Source organism: Mustela erminea, chromosome X (assembly GCF_009829155.1).
Source record: "Mustela erminea isolate mMusErm1 chromosome X, mMusErm1.Pri, whole genome shotgun sequence".
NCBI classification, from domain to species: domain Eukaryota; kingdom Metazoa; phylum Chordata; class Mammalia; order Carnivora; family Mustelidae; genus Mustela; species Mustela erminea.
The window spans coordinates 32,791,850-32,812,446 of NC_045635.1; the positions used below are offsets into that span (position 1 = coordinate 32,791,850).

A 20,597-nucleotide genomic window follows, 5' to 3' on the forward strand; every position below is an offset into this window, starting at 1 on the left:
TTCACAAATTAGGAGACAGGCCCAGATAAATTAAGCAACAAAATAAAGAACCATGCAGCCAGTTTAGTGCCAGAGCTGGAACAGGAATCTGCATATTGTGACTACAGATTCAGGACCTTTTCACCATATTACACTCCTCTCTTTTCTTGCAGTTTCACTAGTCTTAAGTCACGGTTGGTGAAAGTGGTGAACAGATTATTGGCTTTCAAAAGATTGTTTCCAAAGTCAGTGTTCATGTGACAAACAGGAGGCTTATATAAGTGGATAGCTTAGCATATTCTGCAGTCTTATGAGAAATTCACAACTAAACAAGGTATTAGAGATTTATTCAAAAAAGAAAAACAGCTTCCTGGTTAGTGTGTGGACCCATTATAGAGTCAGTTGTTGCTATGCCAACATTTACACAACATTCTCTAGGAACCAACTTTCCATTTGAATAAATATATTTTATGCTTACCTTTTTAATAAGTGTTTAAAAACACTTATTAAGAAGTATTTTTATGGAAATAGTTCTAAAACAGATCATGTAATCTACTTCCTTCCTAAACAATATCCTGAACATCATGGTCCTTTCTTGATGACTCAGATTCATCATTATAAACATAATCACCGATGCCTACAGCTTTGGGAGTTGTTAGTATGGGGGAAGGGTGAGGTTAAAGCCTATTCCAAATAATCCTCAAAGGGCCTTCTGTCTCTCTTTTCTCTTGCCTTCAGATTAATCAGCTTTCACTTCTTGTTTCTCTCAGCGTGTTGAAGTAATTCAGCCTATCCTACCCCTTCTGCTTTTCAGCTTTAATGTGCAGTGAGGCTTTCAAGTTTCATAGCCAGGCTCATGGATGAGAGTTGCATGAATTGATCCTTGATGAATCTAAGGGAGCTGAGGCTTCCTGCACATAAAGCATGAGATAAATTGTAATGTGCGACCTTGGTCATCTCTTGTTTCTAAGTTCATGAGATTGGGTTTATTTGAGTGTTTTCTGCATAAATGATATGTTATAGTCAGTATCCACAATGATCATGTAAAATACTGAATAGCTACCTAAACTATCAGATAACCTAAAAATGAATAGAAAATAATTTAATCATTCGATGTATTTTGTTGTAGCTTCTCCTGATTCTCTTCATGTGAGTCATGTGTATAATTTTCATTTCTTATTCTAGCCTTCTTAAGATCTTCTTTGTGAGCTGTTAAAATTCTAATGATAATAGGCTGTCAGCATACATTTGACCAAACTTGAAGTTAATAAAAGTAAGCATATAAGTTATTGTAAAAGATGCTTCCTTATGATTTTGTTACAGATGTCAGATCTGTATAATAAGGACCAGAAATAGACCTTGATTTACATTCTGAAGAATTTCTGATATTTTAAAATCTCTTTATCTCCCAAATATTTATTAATCATCCAAGTATATTGTGGCCACTACATGACATTAGATAATTGAAAGAACCTATGAGATTCTCGTAAGGCTTTAATGTGGCTAAATATACAGTACAGCGGGAGAAAAATGGCTAAGGTGATTTTTTAGTTGCATGGGATAACTTTGTCTTCTAATTGTGAACCACTGAGATATGTCTAAGATAACCTTGGTTTCAGGGGAACCAGGCAAGGCACAAGTTCACTGAGAATCTTTGACACTCTGCCAGTCATATAGCTGAAGGTAGGCTGCATAATCAGTTAAGTCAGATGCACACCATCAATCTATTCATTTTCAATAAGCAGTCTAGACAGTCTAGTACGGAGTGCCTCCAAGAGAGTTTCAGACTTAAAATAGCACTTTATGAAGCTAGCACATTTCATCCTAAACTTGACCAGGGGAACCAAACTCCCAGGCATCCCTAGATTTAAGCATACAGATTCACTGCAAGTTAACCCAGTCCTTACTCATTCTGTATTTTCTGAGTGTCTTTATTATCCGTTTGGCAGATCTCTTGTTTTTCCCTTTATGCAATAACTGCCACTGTGATGGTGACAAGTCATGCTGCTATTTAATGAGCATTCATTTTTTTGCCAAGCCGTGAGTTAAGTATGTTATATACATTACCTCATTTATAACCATGAGATTGGTGCTATTATTCCAATCTTACAGATGAAGAAAGCAAGCTTAGGGTTTTTTGCTTTTCTCCCATAGCTGTTTGCTGTAACAACTTTTTCTTACTTTCTAAATGTGTAACTGATGTGTACCAGTGAACAACCTTGGGATACCAATGAGATCACATTTGTTACTCAAACAACCGCAGCCCCTGGTAATACAAGAATGTCTTCCTTCCCTGACCAACCTTATTCCCAGGGGAAATTCGAGAACTCTAGGATTACACATTAGGTCTAGAAGAGTAGGTCTTGACTATTGCATTGAAGAAAAGGTAATGGAGTGTTAGATTAATTGTGCAACGTTCCCATTCTGTTACTCCCGGTAGTCTTGCTACTGTCGCCAGGATGTAGTCTTATATCAGATCCAGGGCAACTAAACCAGGTGTTCTGGTATCCAGAACAGTTCCAAGTACACTAAAGGAATCAGTTAAAGTAATTGAATAAGTTGCCTTAGCTGGGGTGGTATTAATTTTCAGCAGTTCCTGGAAAAGAAAAGAGTACCTTTCTATTTAGCATTTCACTTACCTTTGCCCACCCACTCCATAATATAGTAGGCCCGATTTCCCAGTGTTTCAGCTATTTAGTGACCTTGTTGTTTCAGTTTTTGTATTCCTGGTCTCTTCTACAGACAAGCTCATAGAACCAGAGGGGATAATTGAGAAAGGGCTAACTTAGTATAATCTACAACTGAGTGATGTGACTAGGGGAACTACACTCTATTCTTTTCTTGCTACCTGTAACTCTTATGAGGGCTGCAGTAACCCATGTGACAGGTTTCTATAACTTTGGACCTTCAAAATGATCATGGTTTCCTTTCTTAGAGAAGGAACTTCCCACCCATTTAAGCTTAGAGTGCCAAATAGATTTGGAAGAGCGGTGGCAAGATTCCATGTCTCCAGAACTTGTAGGTCAGAGTCTCCCTCTTCCTGAGTTTATGGTGCCCTTAATTGTCAGAGTGATTTTTTTTTTATAGCAGCCATAGGCCGAAAGAAGTACCTAATAATTCCATTTATTACATAATTATGTTCAGACAACTTAATAAATATTTCTATCCTGACAGCTTAGTAGCCATTTAAGAAAGTAATATACCTAAATTGAAAGAAAGTACTATTTTTATTTCAATCTTAATAGCCATGCATAGGATGTGTGTTCCTGTTGTGCACTACCCAACTTCTCACACCTTGGAATCTAATTGGATGCTGCCACCTCCATTTCCTGTTCCATATTGATTTTTCACACAGCATATTTTTAAAATCACAGCTGAAAATCCAGCTTCACAAAGGAAGTGGGCATAGAACTTTCTAATGATGAAACTGTTAATTACCTTAAGCTGGTAGTTTGTGTGGCCAACAGTTGTTGAGTATCAATGCATTTCCTTTAAAAATATAAAATATCTTCACATTCTCCATGAATTTGCTGCAGCACCCTAGGGGCCCTTGGTACACAGGTTGGGTACCAATGTGCTAGTTCCTTGCTGAGCCAAAAAGCATCTGGCTATGTCCTCTTCCCCAAAATAGTATGCGTCTAGCTACTCCACCTCTACTCTTAGGGGAAATGAGATGGTTCTTCTAGAACAAAGAGTGTTCATTAGAACAAAAAAGTGTTCTTTTAGAACATGAGATGGTTCTTTTAGAACAAAAAGTGTTCCTCCAAAGGGAACACAAATAGTATTCTACACATTTCAAAACATAGTTTCTCTTGCTAAAAAATGGATATTTAAGTGCTGTCTCACTGGACACTTTGCTGTACATGTACTTATTTCACAGTTGTATATTAAGTTTGCAGTGCTACTTCATAATCAGAGGCACAGTCCATGGTTTCCCAGGTTCTAGATACTTAATCTTCAAGTTCTTCCCATTCTGCCTTTTCATTTATTCCGCACTTATTGAATCCTATTCTTAATCAAGTTCTTTACCAGGTGTTACGAGAGACAGGTTAGATAGGTCAAAATATTAATAATATATGGAGCCCTGCCCTCAGAAAGCTTACAGTCTTCAGGGGGAACCAGAGAGACATACCAAAAATTACAATACAGTTTAATTAATTGCTGTAATTGAGGTATTCACAAATACTGAGAGTTGATAGCACCTCTGTCTAATGAAGTGGGTAGTAGAGTCTGGGGAAAGTTTTTAGAGGCTGTTACATCTAAATGGAATAGTTCATTAGGCAGAGGAAATATCAGGTACAAAATTAGGGAGGCATAAAGAAATGAGGAAAGATACGGTTTGACAGGGATAAGGTGCATGGTGGGTGTAGTGGCCGAAAAAACCACCCAGTAGCTGTATCTTTGCCATCTTTCCCCTTCTTTCCATTCCTATTGCCACCACTCTAATGCATGAGCTCGTTATTTCTTAATCTGGTCTATTTTAAGTAGCCTTTTACCTGGCCTTTATCCCTCCGTTTTCTCTTCAGCCTTCCCCCAAATCTGTTGTATCTATACATTTTTTTAAAGTAATGAAGTAGTATTCTAAAATCTTGAGTGCTATTGAATAGTTTAAATATTGTAGTTTAATACTGAGTGCCTCTATGACATGGCTATTGGCCCCCATTTTCAGTTTCACTTTCCACTCCTCCTCTTTTGAATCTTATACTCAGGCCCTACTGACCAAGCTCACTGTACCTCATCTATGTCCCTTGCTTTATTCAGTTGGAAACTCTCATTCAATATTTTGTTTTCCTAGGATGTCTTTCCTCGTCATATTTGCACATCCTGATCCTACCAATCCTTAAAAGGCCAGCCCCCAAAAAACTTTCCGGGACCCCCCCCAGGTTACTTTCCTACTTTCCTACCCCCAAACATATGTACCCAGTAGAGCTATGCCTGCCTTCTGACCTCGAAGAGCATCCACCATAGTCCGTCTTTCATTAGATTTCTTTGTGTTTCTTTTATCCTTATTATCTTTTGCACTGAAGAACCTTGAGGGCAGAGGCCATCTGCTAGTCATCTTTGTAATTTGTCATGATACCCTACATAGTCTATATTCAGTAAGAATGTCCTAAGAAAAAGAATTGTGTTCACTTGAAAAAATGTAAATATTTGCAACTTTAAATAGTGGCTACTTCAGTGAAATCAAACTCAACATGAGAGAACTGATTAGATAATTGGAGTAGACATTTTTTGGAGGTGGTTCTTAATTTGCAGGCCTATTGTCTGCTGTTTTTCAGCAAATGTTTGTATGTGATTACACTCGCACTAAAGATTTTTTGGCATTAAAATACCAGTTTTAGTGTCCTACAATGCATTAAGAACTACATTCTACAATGACGTATTTTGTTTAAGGCAGTAATGTAGGTAGTTACTTGAGCCATTCTCATTTATTTTTATCCTCTTTTGAAGGGAAGGCATAGGTGAGAGCTGTTTATTTTGAAATTATGAAAAAGTAGTTACATTTTTAAAATAAATACACTTATTTAGTAGGTGTGTATGTATCAGTGTTAGATTTTAAATATTTTTAGTAGTAAGGGTGTTTTCTAATTGAATCTAAAGAAAACGGTTTAGGTTTTTCTTTATTTCCTTAATGAGAGAGGTACATGTTTCAGTAACACCTCAGTGTTCTATTCTCAAAATAAATTTACATCCTGTATACTTGTCATATCGTTTACTCTCTGATGCAGGTATACAAATGATTCCAGATAGCTGTGGGCTGGCTCACACCCTTTGATGAGAAGGAAGCAGAGGAAAGTGATCAACGTTAGTTTTAAACATCACTGCCTTAGTTTTGGAAGTCCAACTATAAGGCCTTGCATCTTGGGATGTTTTACGAAAACAGTGTTTTACAAAAATGTAGTCTGATCTTATCCTTCAGGTCCACGCTGCTACCTTCCCTTATTTTCTTTCCACTTTGAAACACTCCTGATTCTGGTATCATCCATTAGATTTCCAAGTTGCTTTGATGAGGACCTGACACAACTTCCTGTTCCTAACATATGGCAGACATAACTAACCTATAACAGTATCATTCCTACTGGTCAGATTCTTACTGTGGGTGGTATCTTTTACTTTTTAATTTTTTTTAAGATTTTTTTTATTTATTTGACAAGAGAGGTCACAAGTAGGCAGAGAGGCAGGGGGGGAGGTTGGGGGAGGGGAAGCAGGCTCCCTGCTGAGCAGAGAGCCGGATGCGGGCCTCAATCCCAGGACCCTGAAATCATGACCTGAGCCGAAGGCAGAGGCTTAACCCACTGAGCCACCCAAGCACCCTACTTTTTAATTTTTTAAAAAATCTTTATTTTTTCATTTAAATTAAAGTTGGTTAACATATAGTATAATATTGTTTTGATGAGTAGAATTTAGTGATTCATCACTTACATATAATACCCAGTGCTCATCCCAACAAAACCCCCCTCCCCTCCTCCCCTCCAGCAACCCTCAATTTGTTCTCTGTATTGAAGCATCTCTTAACAGTTTGCCTCTTTCTTTTTATCTTACATTATTTTTCCATCCCTTCCCCTATGTTAATCTGTTTTGTTTCTTAAAACCCATGTATGAGTGAAATCATGGTATTTGTGTTTCTCTGACTTATTTTGCTTAGCATAAATACCTTCTAGTTCTATCCATCTTGATGTAAATAGCATGATTTCATTCTTTCTGATGGCTGAGTAATATTCCATTGTATATATACCACCTCTAATTTATCCATTGATCTGTTGATGGACATCTGGGCTCTTTCTATAGCTTGGCTCTTGTGGACATTGCTGATATAAATCTGTACCTTACAGGGGGCGCCTGGGTGGCTCAGTGGGTCAAAGCCTCTGCCTTCAGCTCAGGTCATGATCCCAGGGTCCTGGGATCGAGCCCAGCATCAGGCTCTCTGCTCAGCGGGGAGCCTGCTTCCCCCTCTCTCTCTGCCTGCCTTTCTGCCTACTTGTGGTCTCTGTCTGTCAAATAAATAAATTAATTAACCTGTGCCTTTTCCCGTCCCTGTGTTTGGAACCTATGTTCGTATCCTTTGGGCAAATACGAGTAGTGTAAATTCTTGATTGTAGGGTGCTCTGTATTTAACTTTTTGAGAGTCCTCTATACTGTTTTCCAGAATAGTTGTACCAGTTTTCATTCCCACCAATTGTGTAAAAGTTTTCCCCTTTCTCTGTATCCTCCTTGCCAACATTTATTGTTTCCCGTCTTGTTCATTTTAGCCATTCTGACTGGTGTGACATGGTATTGTCATTGTGGCTTTCATTTGTATTTCCCTGAAGCTGAGTAATGTTGAAGCATTTTTTCATGTGACTCTGAACCATTTGTATGTCTTCTTTGGAGAACTCTCTGTTCATGTAATCTGCCCATTTCTTGACTGGATTTGTTCTTTTTTGGGCGTTGAGTTTGTTCTTTATAGATTTTGGATACTAGCCCTTTATCTGATAAGACATTTGCAAATATCTTCTCCAATTCTGTAGGTTGTCTTTTAGTTTTGTTGACTGTTTACTTTGCTGTGCAAAAGTTTTTTTTTTATCTTGCTGAGATCCCAATAGTTCATTTTTGCTTTTTTTCCCTTGCCTTTGAAGACATGTCTAGTAAGAAGTTGCTGTGACTGAGGTTTTCTCACTCCAGGATTTTGATGGATTCCTGTCTCACATTTAGGTCTTTCATCCATTTTGAGTTCATTTTTGTATATAGTATAAGAAAGTGGTCCAGATTCAGTCTTCTACATGTGGTTTTCCACTATTCCCAATATCATTTATTGAAGAGACTGCCTTTTTGCTATTGGATATTCTTTCCTGCTCTGTCAAAGATTAGTTGACTGTGGAGCCAAGGGTCCATTTTTGGGTTCTGTATTCTGTTCCATTGGTCTAGGTGTCTGTTTTTGTGCCAGTACCATACTATCATTTTTTTTGAAGATTTTATTTATTTCACAGAGATCACAAGTAGGCAGCCAGGCAGACAGAGAGGGGAGGCAGGCTCCCCGCCAAGCAGAGAGTCCAATGCAGGGCTCGATCCCAGGACCCTGGGATCATGACCCGAGCTGAAGGCAGAGGCTTTAACCCACTGAGCCACCCAGGCACCCCGAGTACCAAACTGTCTTGATGATTACAGCTTTGTAATAGATCTTGAAATCCAGGATTATGATGCCTCCTGCTTTGCTTTTCTTCTCAACATTCCTTTGGCTATTCAGGGCCTTTTCTGTTTGCATACACATTTTAGGATTATTTGTTCTAGCTCTGAAAAATGTTGGTGTTATTTTGATAGGAATTATATTGAATATGTAGATTGCTTTGGGTAATATAGACACTTTAATTATATTTATTCTTCCAGTCCAGGAGCATGGTATGTTTTCCCATTTCTTTGTGTCTTCCTCAGTCTCTTTCATAAGTGTTCCATAGATTTCAGCATACAGATCTTTGGTTAGGTTTATTCCTAGGTATCTTAGGTTTTTGGTGGAACTGTAAATGGGATCAATGCCTTGATTTCTCTTTCTGCTGTTTCATTACTGGTGTATAGAAATGCAACAGATTTCTGTACACTGATTTTATATCCTGGAACTTTGCTGAATTCATCACTTCTAGCAGTTTTTGGCAGTCTATTCCATTTTCTACAGAGTATCCTGTCTTCTGTGAAGAGTGAAAGTTTGACTTCTTACTTGCCGGTTTGGATGCTTTTTATTTCTTTTTGTTGTCTGATTGCTGTGGCTAGGACTTCTGTTACTGTGTTGAACAACAGTGGTTAAAGTGGGCATCTCTGTTGTGTTACTGACCTTAGCGGATAAGCTCTCAGGTTTTCCTCACTGAGGGTATTAGCTGTGGGTCTTTCATATATGGCCTTTATGATCCTGAGGTATGTTCTTCTATCCTAGTTTCTTGAGGGTTTTTTTTTTATCAAGAAAAGTTGCTGTATTTTGTCCTGCTTTTTCTCCATCCGTTGAGAGATGTAGAACCATCATATGGTTCTTATCCTTTCTTTTATTAATGTGATGTATCACATTGATTGATTTGCAGATACTGAACTACCTTTGCATCCCAGTGGGATAGAGCCCACTGGATCATGTTGAATAATTCTTTTAATGTACTGTTAGGTCCTATTGGCTGATATCTTTTTGAGAATTTTGACATGCATGTTCATCAGGGATATTGGTCTGGAATTCTCCTTTTTTGTGGGGTCTTTGTCTGGTTTTGGAATCAAGATAATGCTTGCCTCATGGAATGAGTTTGGAAGTTTTCCTGCCATTTCTGTTGTTTTGGAATAGCTTCAGAAGAACAGGTATTCATTCTTCTTTAAATGTTTGGTAGAATTTCCCTGGGAAGCCACCTGGCCCTGGACTCTAGTTTTTTGGGAGATTTTTGATTACTGACTCAATTTCTTTGCTGGTTATGGGTCTGTTCAGATTTTGTATTTCTTCCTGTCTCAGTTTTGGTAGTTTTTATGTTTCTAGGAATTTATCGATTTCTTCCAGATTGCCTAATCTGTTGACATATAATTGCCCATAATATTATTTTATACTTGTTTGTATTTCTTCGGTGTTGATTGCGATCTCTCCTTTTTCTTTCATGATTTTATTTGGGTTCTTTCTCTTTTCTTTTTGATAAATCTGGGTAAGGGTTTATTAATCTTGTTAATTGTTTCAAAGAACCATCTCCTAGTTTTATTGATCTGTTCTACTGTGTGTTTTTTTTTAAAAATCTCTGTATCATTGATTTCTGCTTTAATCTTTAGTATTTTCCTTCTCCTGCTGGTTTTAGGCTTTATTTGCTGTTTTTTTCCAGTTCCTTTAGGTTTAAGTTTAGGTTGTGTGTTGGAGACTCTTCTTGCTTCCTGAGAAAGACCTCTATTGCTATATACTTCCACTTATGTCCACCTTTGCTGCATCCTAAAGGTTTTAGATTATCATGTTTTCATTTTTGTTTGCTTCCATATACTTATTTATTTCTTCTTTAATTTCCTGGTTAACCCACTAATTCTTTAGTAGGATGGTCTTTAACCTCCATGTATTTGTGGTCTTTCCAAGCTTTCTTCTTGTGTTTTACTTCAAGTTTCATAGCACTGTGGTCTGAAAATATGCCTGGTATGATCTCAATATTTTTGTGCTGCTTGAAGCCCGATTTGTGACCCAGTATGTGGTCTATTCTGGAGAATGTTCCATGTGCACTCAAAAAGAATGTATACCCTGCTGTTTTAGGATGAAATGCTCTGAATGTATCTATGAAGTTCATCTGGTCCAGAATGTCATTCAAAGCGATTTCCTTGTTGGTCTGTTTAGATTATTTGTCCATTGCTGTGAGTAGAGTGTAGAAGTCTACTACTACTATTATTAATATTAATGAGTTTAAGTTTGCTAATAATCGGATGATATAATTGGCTGCTCCCAAGGTGGGGGCATAAATATTTATAATTGTTAGATCTTCTTTTTGGATAGACCCCTTTATTATGATATAATATTCTTTGTCTCTATTACAGTCTTTAGTTTAAAATCTAGTTTGTCTGATATAAGGATTGCTATTCCAGCTTTCTTTTGATGTCCATTATCATGATAAATATTTCTCTACCCTCCTCACTTGCAGTCCAGAGGTGTGTTTGGTTCTAGAATGAGTCTATTGTAAGTAGCATATTTAATCTATTCTAATACCCTATGTCTTTTGATTGGAACATTGAAGTCCATTTACATTCAGAGTAATTATTAATAGTTGTGAGTTTAATGCCTTTGGATTGCTTGTAAAGATACTTTCTGTAGATTATGTCTGTTCCTTTCTAATCGTTTCTTCTGGTCTCTCTTTCCTACTTCAAGGGTCCCCTTTAATATCTCTTGCAGAGCTGGCTTAGTGTTCACCAATTCCTTTAGTTTTTGGTTATCTTAAAAACTAAACTCTTTATCTCTCCTTCTATTCTGAATGACAGCCTTGCTGGATATAGTATTCTTATCCAGATATTTTTCCCATTCAGCATGTTGAATACATCATGCCACTTTCTTTTGGCTGGCCACGTTTCTGTGGACTGGTCTGCCGCTAACCTTATGTGTCTACCCTTGTAGGTTAAGGATCTTTTATCCCTAGCAGATTTCAGAATTCTCTCTTTATCTTTGTATTTGCAAGTCTCACTATGCTGTGTCTTGGTATTAACCTGTTTTGTTGATTTTGAGGGGAGTTCTCTCTGCCTTTTGCACTGGAATGCCTGTTTCCTTCCCCAGATTATGGAAATTCTCAGCTAAAAATCTGTTCAGATAAACCTTCTGGCCCTTTTCCCCACTCCTCTTTTTCTGGGACTTCTGTGATATAGATATTATTGTGCTTTGTGGAATCATTGAGTTCCATGTTTGTATTTGTAATCTAATAGTTTTCTTTCCAGGTACATAATTTTATCTTCTGTATCACCTATTTATTCCTCCTCTTCCATTCTCGTGATTTCTTCCAGTTAGTTTTGTATCTCAGTTATAGCATTTTTTATTTCAGCCTAACTAGTTTTTAAGTCTTTTATGTCTGCAGCCAGGGTTTCTCTCGTGTCTTATATATTTCTTCCAAGCCCAGCTAGTATTCCTTTAATTAATTAATTAATTAGCTTTTATTTTTCAGAAGGAGTTCTACTCAACAAAAATATGCACTGTTAGCATTTAACTGCTCTCCCCAAATGATAAATTTCTCCAAATAGTATATATTTATAATATTCATCATTGTTAAAATTTATTCAGATTCTTCAATTATTCTCTTTTGGAGAATATTTTGTTTCACAGAGTTCTAAATGATGAAAGAGGTGGTAATCTGTTGATAAAAAGTCAAGTGTGTGTGATGGATATTGCAAAAGCTTATGATCCTATTCATTTATTCCCTATGGTGGTCAGATGTTGTCATGGAAAAGTATAGGTCCACCCATGTCTGCTAACCAATGTCGAGTGTGTTTAGATCCATTTTTGATACATAATTTTAACTTCTTGACAATAAGATGCCTGAGTTAATAGTTTTGCCTGAGTTAAAAGTAATGGAATACTCTCTTTGCAGACCACCGTACAGTTACCAGAAACTTCTTTTTGGTTGTAGTGATGGTTTTAACGCGTTTGTGAACTTCATCAACATCCAACCATTTTCTAGACCACTTACTTTCATTTATTTTGTCAAAGCTTATGCTCCTTTTCAAAATAGGTCTCCGCTCTTTCAAACATTAAAATATTAGACCACCTCTAATCATCTCAGTTAATGATCCTTGTCAGTTGGTTTGTTACCTACCAACAGTCTTACCTTTCCTGTTGCAGCCAGGTATTGAGAAATTCTAGCAGAAACTTCTAAGTCTGGTTCAAGGGCTCAAACTGCTGTTTCTTTTTTGTTGTTTTTTTTTGTTTTGTTTTGTTTTGTTTTAAAGATTTTATTTATTTATTTGACAGACAGAAATCACAAGTAGACGGAGAGGCAGGCAGAGAGAGAGAGGGAAGCAGGCTCCCTGCTGAGCAGAGAGAGCCCGACGCGGGCCTCGATCCCAGGACCCCGAGATCATGACCTGAGCTGAAGGCAGCGGCTTAACCCACTGAGCCACCCAGGCGCCCTCAAACTGCTGTTTTTTGTTTTGTTTTTTTGTTTTTTGTTTTTTAAGATTTTATTTATTTATCTGTCAGAGAGAGATCACAAGTAGGCGGAGAGGCAGGCAAAGAGAGAAAGAGGAAAGCAGGCTCCCTGCCGAGCAGAAAACCTGATGCAGGGTTTGATCCCAGGACCCTGAGATTGTGACCCAAGCCGAAGGCAGAGACTTTAACCCACTGAGCCACCCAGGTGCCCCTCAAATTGCTGTTTTGAGGTTAGCTTCCACCATGGCTCTTAATTGATCTTTATTTAAAACAGATTTGGGTCTCCCTTGAGGTTCATTTTTCAGACTCTCATCTCCAGAATAAAATTTTTCAAACCACCACCGTATAGTCTTTTCACAAACAGAGCCTTCTCCAAAGACAGAATTGATGTTTTTTACTTGATATGGCTACACAATATCCTAGTTTAAATTCATATAAAAACAGTATTCACAAATATTTCAAAGATATGGTACTATTCACTTATGTAAAAGGTGATGATTTCTCTGAGTGTTTTACTTGTCCCACGCTGTGGCACAAGATTTACATGCAGCAGTCACCTGTTGGTCACACTCGGTGCATGACTTGACCAACTTCACTTTCTTGGTGTGAGTTGAAGACTTGGTCATCTTTAGCAGCGGTGACGGTGGCAGCAGCAGCAACTTGGGCTCCCTTAAGCCTTGCTAGTATTCTTATGGCTGTTGTTCTAAATTCTTGTTTAGATATAATGCTTATATCTGTTGGGAACTAATCCCTGGCTGTGATTTCTTCTTGATCTTTGTTTTGGAGAGATTTCTTCCATCTTGTCATTATGTCTAGGTTTCTGTGTTTTGCATTTTGAAAGCTTGTTATGTTTCCTGCTCCTTAGTGTGGGACTATATTAAGGGTTCATACACTGTCCAGGGCCTGGTGCTTCAGGAAGTGTTTCCAGTGTGTGCTGTGTGCACTCAGCCATTGTGTTTTGGCTGCTATTTCCCACAGGTCAGTCCTCTGCAGAGCTCCTCCTTGTTTCCAGTGGAGAGTGTTTGGACCTTTATGTAGGTGTGATTTTATTTGTTTGATAAGCCTGATTTTAAAAAAATAAAGAAGAACCCTGATCTAAGAAAAGAGTAAAGGAAAAAGAACAAAACAACAAAGAAACAAAAAATTGTAAGCCTGATTCCAAAGAAAAAGAAAGAAAGAAGGAATAAAGAAAGAAAAGAAGCCTGATTCAAAAAATGAAAAAAGTCAACAAGTAAAACAACAATTGAACAAAAAACTATAAGCCTGTTTTGAAAGACAAAAAAAAAAAAAAAGAAAGAAAGTAAAATAAATTTTTAAAAATTTAAAAATAATTAAAAAAAAGAAAGTCTGGTCCTATTTCCACCAGAACTAAAGCTGAGGCTTTGGAGCGCTCTCTGATCAGTAGACGTGGTACATGCAGAGGACCTGTGTTGGTCTTCTGAGGGAGGGGCCGGCCGCACTGGCTCACAGACAGACCTGCCTTACTGTGGGTGCCCTGGCCTGGGCAGGGGCATGGGGTTTGGCGTAAGCAACTTCATTCTCCACTGCAGGGGCTGTGTTTTTCTCTCTGAAGTCGGACCTTGCTGGTAGGAGCTGGGGTGGAAATGGTGTCACCCACCTTCTCAACCTGAGGGGAGGGGAATTCACAGCTGCTGCCGTTCGGGAGGCCCTCACAGAGAAGCGAACAATCTCCCCTCCTTTGTTCCAGGCTTTTTTCAGATCCCTGAACTGAAAGCAGTTCTGTGTTTTATCTCTGGCCAGTGGCTGGGATTCAAAATTCCAAATCTTACGTGACCTGGCAAGGTGCAGGCCCGCTGCCCTTCCCTAGAGGAGAGCCTTTCAGCGTTGCGTCCGGCACCATTCTGCCCCATGAAAGCAGTCCCACTGCTGCGCTGGTGCCCGGAGTCTGTGGTGAAGCACAGCAAAAAGTTGTCCCCTGCTGTTTAATGGCTGCTCTATGGCTCCTGGCAGGCCTTTTGTCTTTGGAGAGGCAATATACATTCTTGCAAATGTACTACAGGAAGGGGAGCGCTCTCTCTCGGTGTGACTCAGGGGATCCCCACACCACAGTGTTTTGCAGGAGCCCTACCGTTCTCTATGCTCTCTCCCTCTCTCCTTAACCTCGCTCCGCGAAAAGGGCTTCCTCCTCCTGGAGGCACTGCGGCTTTTCTCTTTCTCAGTTCATGTCTGCGAACCTCTTATCTGCCACATTCTCTTCCTCCAATTGTGCAGATTGTTTGCTTAATCCTTAGATCGATTTCCTAGTTGTTCGAAATGACGTGATGTTGATCTCGCTCTGTTCAGGGGATGCGGCGAGCTTAGAGCTACTACTCTGCCACCATAACTCTCCGGGTGGTATCTTCTAATTGACCAAATTTATTTGGCAAATGAGATAAAATCTACTTGTGAGCATATTCTACATAGACTTCTCAGTATTATCTTACCTTGTCGCCCAGTACAAGAAGTACAAATACTATGTTTGTGGAGTGCTCTTGGTAATTTGACTAGGCTGGGATTAGAGAGCTGTGTTCTACCTTAGAGCTGCTTAACTTTCTGAATTAGCCTGCTTTCTGGTTACAAGGGTGGCTGCTTTCCTTGACCCCCTTTTCCATGTAGATAGTACATAAGAAAATTGTTTCTGAGGAGAATTATTTTTTCTCTTAAAGTCTTAAACTACATCGTTGTTGATTGTTTGGTTTGTTTTCAAGAAAACTGCCCCAAATCCAGGGATATCTTAGATTGTATTAAGGAATCTATTGCATTTAAAAACAAAGAAGCAGACAGTCAGGACCAGTTTTACACTTGTCAGGCCACTCATAGAATACTGCACTCAGTGTAGAACACTATTTTATGAAATAAAGATGGTGCAGACTGTCTATTTTATATGGCCAACAGATGAAGAATCCAAGCAGGTCTGCTAAGTATCAAAAGAGAAGCTTCAGTGGAAATCAGTTACTGTCTTCATGTATTAGGTGGTCTGTTTATTGAAGGGAATTGTATGTCATTTCAGAAGGCATAAATAAGAGCAACGGCTAGAAAGTTGTTAATTCAGTGAAATGTCCTTTGATAAAGGGCTCCGTAATCAAATATGACAAATGTATGTATCATATTTCTGTTCTAGAATTTTGCAGATACAGGTTAAATACATGTTAGGGTCCCTAAAAAATCATGCAGTGAAACATCTTGCTAAATTTGTTAATGCCAGCATTCCATTGTAGTTAGACCAGCAGCACCAGCATTACCTGGAAATGTATTAGAATTGTATCTTTCGGGGTGCCTGGGTGGCTCAGTGAGTTAAAGCCTCTGTCTTCAGCTTAGGTCATAATCTCAGGGTCCTGGGATCAAGCCCCACATCGGGCTCTCTGCTCAGCGGGGAGCCTGCCTCTCCCACCCCCTGCCTACTTGTGATTTCTGTCTGTCAAATAAATAAATAAAATCTTAAAAAAATAAAAAAGAAATGTATCTTTCTTAGCTCTACCCCAGACCTATAGAATCAGAAGCTCTGGGAGCTGGGCCCAGTAACCTCAGTGATAATAAGTCCTCAAGGGGATTCTGATGCTGCAAATGTGAGAAGTATTGCTGGAAAATTTCTGTTTTTTTCCCAATTCAGCAGCACCCTTTTCATTTCTTTTGTACTACTTGCCACAGTTTTTGTTTTTTATAATTTCTTCTAATGATATTCTTTGACTCAATAGTTCATTTTTATAGATAGCTGTCCTTCTGTGGTATAGAAGGAAGGAAACTCTTATGAAAGGCTTACCATAGTTTTCAGCCTAATGTAGGTGCCATCCAGGTGGTTTGGATACTGTGAAGAATCTTAAGTAATGAATCCATATCTTCTATGAAGAGAAATACTCATTTCTCTGAGGTAAACCTTAAGTTCATTGGTACTGTTGACATTTTTAAAAGAGCACTTATTGTTTTTCATTTACCTTAAAATGTTTTTTGTGAAATGTAGACTTTAACATCTTAAAATAATCTGTAATGTGCCATTTCTGGGTGGCTCAGTGGTTAAGGCCTCTGCCTTCGGCTCAGGTCATGATCCCAGGGTCCTGGGATGGAGCCTCACATCGGGCTCTCTGCTCGGCAGGGAGCCTGCCTCCTCCTCCTCTCTCTCTGCCTGCCTCTCTGCCTACTTGTGATGTGTCTGTCAAATAAATAAAAAATCTTAAAAAAAAATCAATAAGATTAGAGACTTTTCTGATTTCCTTGCATTAGCAGAGATCAAATTCTTGTAGCATTGTATTTATCTATACAAAGAAGTATGAATGGCACTTTCAGAACAATGAAATTACAGTTTAAAATGATTATGTAAAATTAAAAATAATTCCCCATAAGTGTACCTATAACTAGTGCCTTATTTATTTCAGGGGATATCATAAATGTATATTTTGAGTGTTTATATGAAATGCTTCTATAAGTCATATGGAAGAATTTTCTTTTTATATAGGACAGTGAAATTGGGTTGATTTATTAAAATATCACAATATATTTAACTTAAATGTATTTAGGAAAAAGTATTAGTGTTCCTTGGAATGAATTATGGCCAAATTCATCTAAATTTCTTGATATTGTTTTGTCAGCTTTTCTTTTCATACAAGTAAGGGTTCCCTGGGTTTGTATTACTAGGGCAGTTGGAACTTTATTTTTATTAGGTGGACAGAGACTGGTAGTCTGGAGATTGGATTTTGATTTGGTTGCTGGTGTCCAACAGCACAATGCCTGGATGCATCCACTTACACCGGGTATAAGTGGTGCACTATTACTGTATTTAGACACCGATGGTTAGGGGCACCTGGGTGGCTCAGTGGGTTAAAGCCTCTGCCTTCAGCTCAGGTCATGATCTCAGGGTCCTGGGATCGAGCCCCACATCGGGCTCTCTGCTTAGCAGGGAGCCTGCTTCCCCCGCCCTCTCTGCCTGCCTCTCTGCCTACTTGTGATCTCTGCCTGTCAAATAAATAAATAAAATATTAAAAAATAAATAAATAAACACCAGTGGTTGGTAGGAATGTGCTAAAGTCTGAATCTAACCACGAATTATGTCCCTGCACCTGTCCCTGCCCAGGGCAACTGCTACTGCGAAAGGACATGCTCACAAGAGGAGGGCAGCACAGGTGGTGGTCTGGAGTTAATGTCACGTCATTGCTGACTCAGGGGAAGAGGTTGAGGATGCTGGCTGTGGTTTCTAAAGAGTACCTAGCAGTTGTCACCTTGTGCATTAAGTTTCTGCATGTTTCTCAAATTATAATTTTATGCTTATGATTTTATCTCTTCTTAGTTTTCCTCACAGGAGAAAAAGCCAATTCAGTATTGAAACGCTACCCAAGAGCGAATGGACTTTTTGAAGAAATAAGACAGGGCAACATTGATCGTGAGTGCAAGGAAGAAATCTGCACATTTGAAGAAGCAAGAGAAGCTTTTGAAAATACGGAGAAAACCGTAAGTATCTTGGCAGTTTTTAAGAACCGTTCACAGCTTTGCCTACCTTTTGGATGTAGGTTTGCAATCTGCATTCCCGAATTGTGGGCACTGCTGTCAGTTACAGATCGATCCCAAATCACGTTTGTGAAGAACTCTGGAATGGCATCGAAGTAAGGATACTCTGTGGATGGGAGGCGAGTTCACTTCCCTGTGTGCTGATCTGTCTTTGAGGGCCCGTTTCCCCAGGACCCTGCTGAGCCGAGACTGACCGTCCTAGCAAGGGGGGAGGGCTTGTGTCACATGAGGCTGTGATGGGGAGAGTGACCGTATCATCACCTTACTCTGCCACATCAGTGAGAAGGTGTGGAGGAACCTAACACATACTGACGCTGTCTTAAAATCTCTCACTTCTTGGGGTGTCGGGGTGGTTCAGGTGGTTTAAGTGTCCAGCTCTTGGATTTCAGCTCAGGTCATGATCTCAGGGTCCTGGGATTGAGCCCACATCAGGCTCCACACTCAGCAGGGAGTCTGCTTAAGGATTCTATCTCCCCCACTGCCCCTCCTCCATGCTCTCTCTCTCTAAAATAAATAAATCTTTAAAAAATACCTTTTACTTCATGTACAAATGAGAACATATCCATATTCAAACTCCCTACCCCACTCTGAGGAATACTCCTTACTTCTTACTCTAGACGGCATGCTATTCAAGGAGAGCAGAAATGGGAAAGCAAAAGGCAGTGGTATAAATTCTGTGGCACTGCTTTGCAGTTGAAAATGGCATTACCAGGGGGTAGCCATTATATAAAGATCCATTTTTGTGCACTGACCAAGAAAGTAACACTAGGTGCTAAACACGTGATGTCAGATGTGCTTCGCGGGATATCAATTGTGTCTCAGAAGCAGCCAATGTAGCAGTTTTGAAGAAAAGGGTTTGTTTGCTTTTAAAGATTTATTTATTTATTTTAGAGAGAGAGAGAGAGACTATGAGTAGGGGGAGGGGCAGAGGGAGAGAGAATCTCAAGCAGACTATCTGCTCACCATGGAGCCCAGCCCAGGGTTTGATCCCACAACTCATGAGATGACAAGTTGGATGCTTAACCCACTGAGCCACCCAGGTGCCCCAGAGAAAGAGGTTCTGATTTTTTTGTTAGGCAGAAAAGGACCCAGAAGTTACGAAGAAGGAGTTCGAGGAGAGAGGATCAGGGAAGCACCATCACTGGATTCCAGTGTGCAAAGCAGAAGCAAAGTCAGTGTATCAATTGATAAGCTGTGAGCATCAGTTTCTATATTTGTACTTATTTTTTATTGATGTATAATTGACATACTCTATTAGTTTCAGGTATATACCATAGCAGCCGGACAGTTGCATACATTACTTAATGGTCACCACCACAGTAGGCATCTTCTGTCACCATGCAGTGTTGTCACAGTATTACTGGCTGTATTCCCTCTGCTGTACTTTTTATCACTGTGACTTAGTTTATATCTGGAAGTTTGTGCCTCTTAATCCTTTTTATCTATTTTGCTCATCCCCCATCTGCCTCCCCTCTGGCAACCACGTTTGTTGTCCGTACTTAGGGTCTGTTTGCTTGTTTTTCAGGTTCCACATATAAGTGAAATCATATAGTGCTTATCTTTCTCTGCCTCATTTATTTCACTTAGTTCAATACCGTCTAGGCCTGTTCATGTTGTTGCAAATGACAAGATCGCATTCTGGCTTATGGCTGAGTAGTGTTCCACTGTGTGTGTGTATACCACTTCTTTGTTTTTTTTAAATTTTTATTGTATTATGTTAGTCACCATAAACTACATCATTACTTATCTGTTTGTTTATCCTTGAACACTTAGGTTGCTTCTGTATCTTGGCTACTGTAAATGTTATAGTAAACATTGGCATGCATATATCTTTTTGAATTAGGGTTTTTGTGTTCTTTGGGTAAACACCCAGTAGTGGAATTACTGGGTCATATAATATTTCTTGCTTAATTTTTTTTTAAAGATTTTATGTGAGAGAGACAGAGTACGAGTAGGGGAAGGAGGTGGAGACCAAGGAAGAGGGAGAAGCAGACTTCCCACAGAGCAGGAAACCTGACATGGGGCTCCAACCTAGGACCCTAAGTTCATGACGTGAGCCAAAGGTAGATGCTTAATTGACTGAACCATCTAGGCGCCCTCTGTTTTTAATTTTTTGAGGAGCCTCTATACTGGTTTCCACAGTGGTTGCACCAGTTTACATTTCCACCAACAGTGCATGAGGCTTTCTTCTCTCCACATCCTTTGAAAGCATTATTTCTTGTCTTGTGGATACTAGCCGATCTGACAGCTATGTGGTGATGTCTCATTGTGGTTACGATTTGCATTTCCCTTATGATGAGTGATGTTGGGCATCTTTTCATGTCTCTATTGGCCATCTAGATGTCTTTTTTTGGCAAAATGCTTTTTCTGGTTCTCAGCCCATTTTTGAAATTTGATTATGTATTTGTTTAAAGTGGTTTTTATTTTTTTATTTATTTTAAATCAAATGTATTTATTTCTTTAGTGACAGCATGAGTTGGGGGAGGGGCAGAGGGAGGAGAGAAGACTGCACTGAGCATGAAACCTGACTCAG

The 20,597-nt window shown here is 39.1% G+C and overlaps 1 protein-coding gene across 2 annotated transcripts in view; it reads left to right on the plus strand.

Moving 5' to 3' along the window:
• The window catches only part of LOC116582454 (ferritin heavy chain-like), a 109,179-nt gene that overhangs the window by 70,706 nt on the left and 17,876 nt on the right, over positions 1–20,597 (plus strand). For both annotated transcript variants that reach the window (XM_032329860.1, XM_032329861.1), the window contains exon 3: positions 17,847–18,007. In XM_032329860.1, coding sequence (XP_032185751.1) covers positions 17,847–18,007 — 161 coding nt within the window. The remainder of the gene's footprint in view (positions 1–17,846; positions 18,008–20,597) is intronic.